This window comes from Echinops telfairi, unplaced genomic scaffold (assembly GCF_000313985.2).
Source record: "Echinops telfairi isolate 266 unplaced genomic scaffold, ASM31398v2 ScPeMD7_2291;HRSCAF=2852, whole genome shotgun sequence".
In the NCBI taxonomy this organism is placed as follows: Eukaryota; Metazoa; Chordata; class Mammalia; order Afrosoricida; family Tenrecidae; genus Echinops; species Echinops telfairi.
In genome coordinates, this window is record NW_022106189.1 from 32,501,175 (window position 1) to 32,510,742 (window position 9,568).

The 9,568-nt window shown below is 47.4% G+C and overlaps 1 protein-coding gene across 1 annotated transcript in view; it reads left to right on the forward strand.

The window, feature by feature from the left end:
- The window catches only part of WWP2 (WW domain containing E3 ubiquitin protein ligase 2), a 140,908-nt gene that overhangs the window by 117,208 nt on the left and 14,132 nt on the right, over positions 1–9,568 (forward strand). The window contains exon 9 of the mRNA XM_004704577.2: positions 4,042–4,216. Coding sequence (XP_004704634.1) covers positions 4,042–4,216 — 175 coding nt within the window. The remainder of the gene's footprint in view (positions 1–4,041; positions 4,217–9,568) is intronic.

The window sequence follows — 9,568 nt, forward strand, 5'->3', positions numbered from 1 at the left end:
ACAGGGGCCGTTCTCCCGTCATATAGGGTTGCTGTGAGTTGGCATCCACTCGAGGACAGTTTGGAGTTTTAAACAACACCTCCTTAGTTGTTCTTTCCACCCTTAGTAGCTTGCTTTCAAATGGGACTGGGCAATCCAGGATCCGCAGATAGGGAAAAAAAGGAACTTGACAAAAATAATATATGGAGCTGGGAAATTTTTCAGAAAGTAAACCCAAACTATAATTAATATCTTCAATGATTCTGGTGAAAATAGCCATCTTTGCAACAAGAAAGGAGGGCATAAAAGGTCCCAGGCAGAGAGCTTTCTAGAAATGATAAATAGTTACATCTATAGAAAAAAAATAGAAGGTTGGTAGGTAAAGTTGGAATCAAGATAATTAAAAGTTTAGGGGATCCAATAGGTAGTAGTCAGTGTAATCTGGTAACAGCAGTACAGTGTGTAGTAGATTTAGAAAGAGCAGAGAAATATAAGATAGAAAAATTAAAGAAACAATGAAAGAACTTTTTCATACTTAAAGGCTACAGCCTCAACTAAGGCAGTAGACAACATCATGGTAAATGGAGATAAGCTTGATGTTCTCATGACTTTCATTTTACTTGAATCCAAACTCAATGCTCATGAAAATAGCAGTCATGAAATCAAATGATGTGTCCCACTTGACAAGCATGTTGCAGTGTGGGCTAATACGTTATTTTGAGGAGTAAGGTGCACCTGCCCCAAGCCATCATCTTTTATTATATTTTCTTCAGCCACAGTACTTTCAGTCACTTGTATGCATGTGAAACACAGCTGGGCAGTGGATGAGGAAGAAAGGAGAAGAAGGGATACATTTGAATGAGACAGTGTTGTCAAAGAACATAGAAAGTACCTTGAACTTCCACAAGAATAAGCAAATCTGCCTTGCAGCAAGTATAGTGAGAATGCTCTTTAGACACAAAGATGTCTAGATTGCGTCTCACATACTTTGGTCAGAAGAGACCAGCCCCTGGAAAAGGACACCATGCTTGGTCAAATCGAGGGTCAGGGAAGAAAAGGAAGACGGTCAGTGAGGTGGATTGACACAGTGGCTGCAACAAAAGCCTCAAACACAACAATTGCGCGGGGGGTGGGGTGCAGGGCTACACAGTGTTTTGTCTGTTGTACAGATGGTAGCTCTGGGTCAGAGCAGACTTGATAGTGCCTAGCTACAAAGTACCTAGTATCCTGATTAATAGAGCCTACTAAACACCCAATTTAGTGAAGATAAAAAAACACACACCTTCCGAGGCCTTGGAATTTCAGAATGGCAAGAGAATATCTCGGAAGCTTCTAGAACCCAGAAAGCAGGGTGCATATAAAAGATCAGAAGTCAGAATCCCATTCTTCTTGATAGTAACTATGAAACAAAGCCTTAAACATTCTGGTAGGCTACATTTTCTGCCTAGATTTCAATTTTGGGGGTAATTTTAACCCTCAAGTATGAGGGTAGAAATAAAAGCGTTTGAAGCCACGAAGTTTCCAAAATTCACTTTGAATGCATCTTTTTTTTTTTTTGAAGCTTCTAGACAATGTATTCCACCATGTTGCTTTTAGTTCATAAGTGTCTTATGTCTCTCAATCTGTATGATTCTCCTCCTTTCCTTCCTTTTCCCACCCCAGACTGTTTATTTGTTGAAGAACCCGAGCATTGTCTTGTAGAAGTCTAGATGTGACTGATGGTGAGCTTGTGGTATTGTGTCCTTTGTCTTTCCTGTAAACTGGTCCTTAGATATGGAGGCTTGGCTAGAGTCAACCAATGGTGGCATTCAGCCCATTTGCACTAGTTCGGCAGAATTGGTACTTAACTTTCTGTTGAGTTTGGCAAACCAGTTGTTAAAATGGCACTTGTAATCAGGGTTCTCTTTAAGGTGGAAATCACAAATTTACATTCCTTATTCTTTTTTTAATCCCCATCTGTGCCCTATTGTATTCTAAGGACCCGTAATGAATGATATTCCATCCAAAGGTTAAAAAAAATAAGATAGAACTATGCTTGTAATATTTAGTTCTTCATTTCATAGAACTTATTATGCTTTTGATGAGATCCTACATTTTTATTCCCTTGTATTTGTTACTTCAATAAACACACATATAACTTGAAGAGAAAAAGTGCCAAACAGCCAGAGTGTGACGCACTCATTTGTTTCAGTTGTGTGTTACACCCCCAAATTCCCATGAGATATTATTACCAGTGAATTATGAAATTCCCAAAAGTGTTCAAAGAGCTAAAAGTATTGTCAGAACAATTGCTGTAAGTAAGCTCCGCAGAAGTGGGTAATTGGCCTACCTCTAAAGGAATGTGATCCCACAGTGAGAAGATGTTTAAAGATATCACCCAGTCAAAAAGCAATATGGAAATACCTTAAGAATTTTATTTTTTTTGTCAGGTATTATTTAATGTGTTTTTATAAATATTTTAAAACGCATAACAACCTAGTTTTGTGTACCTCTTTTATTCTTATGTAAGTAGCCGCTGTATGAAATAACAAGCTCGCTTTGGATCTGTAGTCTTTTATACTCAGAATGGTCATTAGGGCAGCAAACTGGTTGGAAATGACTTGAATTGCACCGCTGAATTCAATGGTTAACATTTTTTCATTGCAGTACAATTGACACACAGATCTCAGAGGTCTAGTTTGCTAAGTTTTGACAAATGCCCATGCTCATGTAACCCACTACCACAAAACCTGGCTGTCCTGGAGTTGATTCTAATTCATAGGGACCCTGCAGGACAGGCTAGAACTGTCCACTTGGGCTTCTGAGACTGTAAATCTTTACAGGAATAGAACGCCTTGTATTTCTCGTGCAGAGCTCCTGCTGCTGGTTTTGAACTGTTTACCTCACGGTTAGCAAACCAGCATGTAACCACTACACTGCCAGAGTTCCCTGCCTTGTAAAATATAGACCCTTTTATCAAACCAGAAAGTTATTTTTCTTACTTTCCTCTGAGTACTTCTTCTTGTGTATGTGGAGCTCAAGTAACACCTTCCAAGCACAGCTGAGGGGTTTTGACTGCCTGCTTGCCCTGCCTTGGCCATGGCTGCTTCAGGACCAGTTGCCCCATGACTGAAGATCATAAGGCTTGCCCTGCTGGGTTTGGGGGCCCAATTTGCCTTCTCAGAACCATATGATGTATTTTGTTTCTTCTTTTGCTGGAAGAGTTCCTGCTAGTTTCTTTTTTTAAAAAAAAATATTTTTAACAATTTTACCATAGCATATATTTCAGTAGTTCAGTCACATTCATAAAAGTTGTGCAACTATCGCTACTATCAATCCAAGTACATTTCTTCCTTGCACTCAGGGTTGTCAGCTCCCCATCTCCTGCCAGCCTCCCCCTCTTGTCTCTTTGAATCTGTTGATCCAGTTGTCGTCTCTGTAGGTTTATATGTGACATGTTTTCACTGGCACAAAATACACCCATGTAATTTCAGTTGCAAGTAACAAATAACTGGATCTAAATAGGTGTCAATAAGAAGGAGCGGTTACCAGGTCATGCAACTGAAAATGGAAGCGCAGATCCTGGTTTCAAGGGAAGCTGGAGATAGTGACTCAAGAACTTTACTAGAGGGCAAGTTGTTGTTCACCTGTCTGCTCTGGAGCCACTAGGTCACCTTAATACAGTATTGGGGTCCAAGATGGCAGCCTAGGACTCTCAGGACGGTGTGCTTTCTTAGCCATATCCTGAAAGGCAGAGAGATGGTTTTTCCAGAGTTCGCCGCAAAAGCCCTGAGATCGTCCCAGCCATATCCCCACCCGTGGTCAGCTGTGGAGGTGGAAGTAGAGCCAGCTCCCTCAGAACCACATGTCTCCCTCGGTGGGAACCTCAGGCACAGAGGGATTGTCTGCTACAATCATTTAAGCTCAGACGTCTCTATGAACGTCTCTCTGGAGCAGCCTCACTGCTGTTCGAGAAAGGAAATGCTGCCTTCTCTCTGTCTCTTCTTGCCAGCCTTCCGGAGCTTTCTCTGTAGTGTGGGGAGGGGATGATCACTTTATTAATTTCACGCTTAATGTTTGCAGCTGGGAAAAGCGTACAGATCCCCGCGGCAGGTTCTACTATGTGGACCACAACACTCGGACCACCACCTGGCAGCGCCCGACCGCAGAGTATGTGCGCAACTATGAGCAGTGGCAGTCACAGCGGAATCAGCTCCAGGGGGCCATGCAGCACTTCAGCCAAAGATTCCTCTACCAGGTGAGAGAGCAGAGGTGCCTCTAGCCTCCTGGTGGGGCGGGGAGCAGAGACCAGGGGGGCTAAAAAGTCAGGGCTCTGACCCTGGAAATGTTGCCCTTCCCAGCGAAATTCCTCAGATTCCAGTGCTTCTAGCTCAGTAACTCCTTGTCCAGACTCTGAAAGGAAACATCCTCTCTCGAGCTTTCTCTTCTGGCCCCGACAGCCTGGAGGGCAGCTTTGGTTTCTCCCATCCCTCACCTTTCCAGATCACGGCATTCACCCAAATCCTGTGCTTCTGACTGCTATCATCTTTCTTCTGCACTATGTTATCTGGAAGATCTTCCAATATGGGAAGGACCTTCAAGCTCAATTAGATCAGGGGTTGGCAAACTATGGCCAAATTGGCTCACTACCTGGTTGTGTAAATACAGTTTTATTGGAACGCATCCATAGCCACATCCAGGCATTTAGGTCTTGTCTATAGCTGGCTTTTCAAAACAATGGCAGAGTTGAGTAGTCAAAATAGACTAAAATGGCCCACACTGCCTAAAATATTTACAGTCAGGCCCCTTACAGAAGGTTGCCTCAGCCTCCTCCTATCTAGTAGTTGACTTTCGTGTTCTCCTTCCTGCCTGAATGGTTAGGGCAGCCTCTGAATGATGCTCTATACCTGCTGGAGTTATCCCCACATCTCACAGTCATCATGCCACTTGACTGGCTCAAAACCGCTGTGATCATGACTTTCAGAGTTGCGCTTACAGGTTCTAGTTCAGAATCCAGGATGTTGACAATCTCCAGTCACTGTAGGAAGCCTGCCAGCCCCACTGTGTTGGTGTCTCCATCCCACCAGCACCTCCACTGGTGACCTGTAGCCCTGGGGGGAACCTGGCCACAGCCTCTTGGGCAGAGAGAGTGGGGATCCCAGTTGGAACTCTGGTTGCATTTTCTCAGCACATCTTTAACAAGATGGTTGGGATTTGCATTAGAACTAGTACGGGTTATGGTGTATTTTCCCTTGGAAACTTTTTTTTTAGCTGAGTCATGAATTTTAATCAATATATATAATATAATTTCTACATGAAATGGACATCCACCCCACGGCCAGTTTCTAAATTGGCTGTGACCTGAGTTGGCAGCTCAGAAAATCTTTACTTTCCATTTAATTAAGTAGCATGCATTATTGGTCTTACTGTCATCTGCGGCTCTCTGTTTCCCACCCAGAGCAGGGGCCATGCCACACGCCACAAGGCATTGCGGCATCTCCTCTGGCTAGCTTGTCACCCCCATGGGCTGATGGCTCATCTCATAGTGTGGAAAAGGAAGAGGACCCCAGTTTTCTGAGGATGGATAAGCAGAATGGCCCCATAATGCCTGCCTACAACCCAGGCCTGGTGGTCTCGCCTAGGGCAGCATTTCCCACCCCGCAGCTCCTGCCACATTGCCTGGCACCCTGTGCTGGCACGTCCTGAAAACAGATGGACTGACCATCCTCCACATGTCAGAGATGGTTCTTCTCCAACTGGGACCCAAAGACTGGCTGTGCCATGGTCTCCGGTGGTTGTGGTTTGACACTGGGCAGGTTTGGGGCATCTTTCTCCCTTGACCTGCCCTCTGACTTCTAGGCAAGGACATGTTTCACAACCGTCACCGCTTTTTCTCCTTGCTTGACCCACTTCTCTAATTAAAATAAATAATGCCACAAAAGGAATTTGTCATTTCTTTCCCTTCCATGTGCCAGTAGTTTCTGTAGGCTGACTGGAGTATTTGGTGTGCAACGGGCGATTCCGGGTGTGTGGAAAGGATCGTGGCTTGGGCTCTGGGGCTTCTGTTTCTCTTGCCTGCCACTCTCATTCCAGCGATGTGATTCCTGACCTGTGGGGGTAGATCGTTGATTCTGAGGGTCGCCAGACGTGAGCATTCAACATGAGACACATTACTTTCTGAGGAAGGTGGTTCTCTGAGGTCGGCTGGGGATTTAAGAGGCCGCTGGGTGTAGGTGAGGGTTACCTTTTTTTTTCTTTTTTCGGTGGAACAAGACTCATATTGAAAAATGTGGTAGGAATCTTTTTTGGTCTGCTTTCAATGTCTCTCTGTTGGTTTTTCCTGCCCCCTTGGACTTGGGTTTCGCCTCTCGTTTGCTGTGGTGCCATGTCCTGGTTACAAGTAAGAAGGGTTGCTTTCATATAGTTATTTTGGGGTTTGGCTCTGGCCCAGGCTTTGACTCAGAAGACTTAAGAGCTGATACTGTGGTAGTGACTTCCCCTCCTCCCCTCGCTGAGCGTCACTGAGCCCCCGTTTTCCCTTGCTGCCTTGCAGAGAGCATGGAGCACAGGTCAGCATAGAAATACAGTGTGTCCCAGATGGCACTTTCTCCCACAATGGTGTCTGCCTTGGCACACACCTTCTCAGTTTCTCCAACGGGTCCCCACCCCTGCTCCTGGCATGTCTTCTCCCAACTCCCCATCCGGCTTGAGCTGCCTGCGAGCTCTCTGCTCTTGGTTGGGTGTGTTTGCTTCATTCTCACAGTGTCCTTTCCCCTCCGTGGGGTCTTCCTGCTGTGGTATCCCGAGGGCACCTAGTGCAGGGGAGGGCTGCGTTCTGGGTGGACAGTCCCCACCACACAGCTGACTTCTTCTGTGGCCCCCCTCTCCATTTTTCTCCTCGGAGCTCAAAGGAGGTGGCCAGTGTCTGTCCCACCCGAGCAGAGCCCTCCAGGGCTCCTGGTGCAGACTCCCCATTGCACGCTCCAGAAACAGACCCCCTGCAGAGAGCACCTGGGAGCGCATCCCGAGGCCCCCCCAAACGGGTCTGGTTCTGCTTCTCTGGGTTCAGCCTTCCAAAAACGAGCCAGCCTGCCACACCACAACCTTTCTGCCCTTCCCAGAGCCTCTGTGGCCCTCAGCTGCGTTGGCTAGACATTCTTTATTTCTGAGTTTGCATCTTAAAATATTCTCGGAACTTTGCGCTCAGTCCCCAAGGGACTTGAACTCCCGTGAGCTCTCCGGTTCTTGGCCTGCACCCCTGTTCCTGGGGAAAGCCGTTCAACCGTGTTCCACTCCGTTCCCAGGACACTCTTGCCTCTCAGCCCTCTCCCATCCAGCTGTCATCTCTCTGGCTCCCTCTTCTCCATGCTATTCCAGTTGGATTCCCTGCGGCCCATGGGGGTCTTTTGTGGGGGGAGCTGATGGGGCCAAAGAGACCATTCATCGGCTCCTGAGAGGTGTGAATCTAGTTTTTCTGGTCATGGTGTGCAGCCTTAATTTTTTTCTTTTTCCTCGGCTTCTGTTCACATCCTTCCCACTGGCTCTTTTCTCCGTTTTCAAACCGTCCTATGTACGTTTCAGGAGAAATGCCCCAAAAGTCAGGTGCTTTGCTTTGCCTTGTCTCTAAGTTAGTGGTTCTCCACCTTCTTCATGCCGCCACCCTTTCATACCTCATGTGGCGGGGACCCCCAACCATAACATTATTTTTGTTGCTACATCATCACTGTCATTTTGCTACTGTTAAGAATCGGGGACCCCTGTGAAAGGGTCGTTTGATCCCCAAATCCTTGATTAGAAGCACCCACCGGTCCTGCTCTCATGGGTGGCTTGTGCTGATCCATCTCCCTCCCTCCCGTGCCTGTCTGCCTCGTCTTTCCGCCCCTTCTTAGAGGCTTGTGGGTTGGGGGTCCGGTAGGGTGCGAATGGGAGGAGACCTGGGCAATTAAAACAACAACCAAAAGAGGTTTTTGTTTTTGGCAAGAGGTTACTGTTTGTTAGATGCCGTCAAATCAATTCTTGACTCGTGGTGATCCACCTGTGTAACAGAGTCGACCTGCCTCAGAAGGTTTTCTGGGTTGTATTCCTTATGGAGGCGCTCTGGGTTAAGTGGATTAAGTGCTGGCTTGCTACACAAGGTTGCTGGTTCAAATCCACCAGCCGTTCCATAGAGGAGAGATGAGGTTGTCTGTTCCGTAAAGGCTTAGATCCTAGAGAACCTGCAGGAACAATTCTTCTCTGCCCTGTCGGGTCACTGGGAGACAGCAGTGGATTCTGCTTGGTCTTTGGCTCCCCTTCACAGGAGCCACTCACCATATCTCTCTCCCACAGAACAGCTGGCTGGGTCTGAATCACCAACCTTTGGTTAGCAAGAGTGAAAGGTTGGGCCACCAGGCCTCCTTGAATCAAAGATAGGCAACATTATAGAACACTTAGGGTATGAAAAAGGCAAGGGTTAAGAAAATCCTCAATTCAGCCAACAAAGACCTCTTGGTCTGTCCATTTGATCGCATTAACGAACGATCACTGCCCTGTAGGTGCAGATTTGCTTCCAGAGCCCCAGATGCTTTGCGGGGCTGCTTCCTTCCAAACTTCCCCCTCCTGGCGTCTCCGGGGCTCCCCGATGCCTGGGCACCGCTCCCTCAGTCCATACCCGCTGCATTCTAGGAAGTGTACTGCCAGAGTGTTTTAGAAATGAGGCTGTCGAGACTTTGTCTCCTGTACTTTGGACATTTGTCAGAAGAGACTGGTCTCTGGAGCAGGACATCATTCATGGTCAGCAAGAAAGAAGACCCTAACGAGATAGGCCGACATAGCGGCCGCCACCAAGGACTCAGACACAACCGTTGTGAGGATGGGCAGGACCAAGTGGTGTTTCTCTCTCTCGTGCATCAGAACCGACGACGGTGACACCGAACAAGTCTGATATACGTGTTGGCGCATCTACTGTGGTCACTCTCCTGCTGGCAGATGTTCCTGTAGCTAGCTGTTGTTCTTAGGTATTGACGACAGCGCAAAATCGGAGGAACTCTGATTTCACAGGGTCCTCCCCATTCCCCTAAAATGATTCTGCTGTCAGCCCCCCACCACCCTCTTCTCCTGTGCATTTGGAAGACTTTGTTCCCAAATCCGAGTTGGGCCATGTCCAAGAGGTTGGCGCGGCTGGTCCAGCGCTCCCGGTCTCCGTTCTGCTTGCGCGGGAAGAGGCCCTCGGCTGAAATGGGGCTCTGTCCCTCCAGGGACCTATGGTTTCAAAACTTAAATGTCTTTGTTGGAACTTGCTTGGAAGAGGAGCCTGTGTTGCCACCTTGGAAAGAAAGTTTCTCTGTCCTTTGAGCCGGGGCTGGAGGGAGGGTGTGAAAGGGGGCTCGCTGGCAGCCGAGTGCTCCCAGTGTTTTCTCAAGGCCAGACTGAGCTCCATTCATCCTGCTGCCCGTGTGTGGCTCCGGCACCCCTGACAGACCCAGCCAGGCAGCCCAGGACCCCAGCCCCTCGTAGGACGGTTAAGTTTTACTAAGGGAAACAGAAACAGCTTCAGAAAAGAAGGCAGCGAGAAGGGAGGAGGGGAGCACTCCGTGTTTCATTCCACCCTGGGGAGGTTTGGACAGCACCC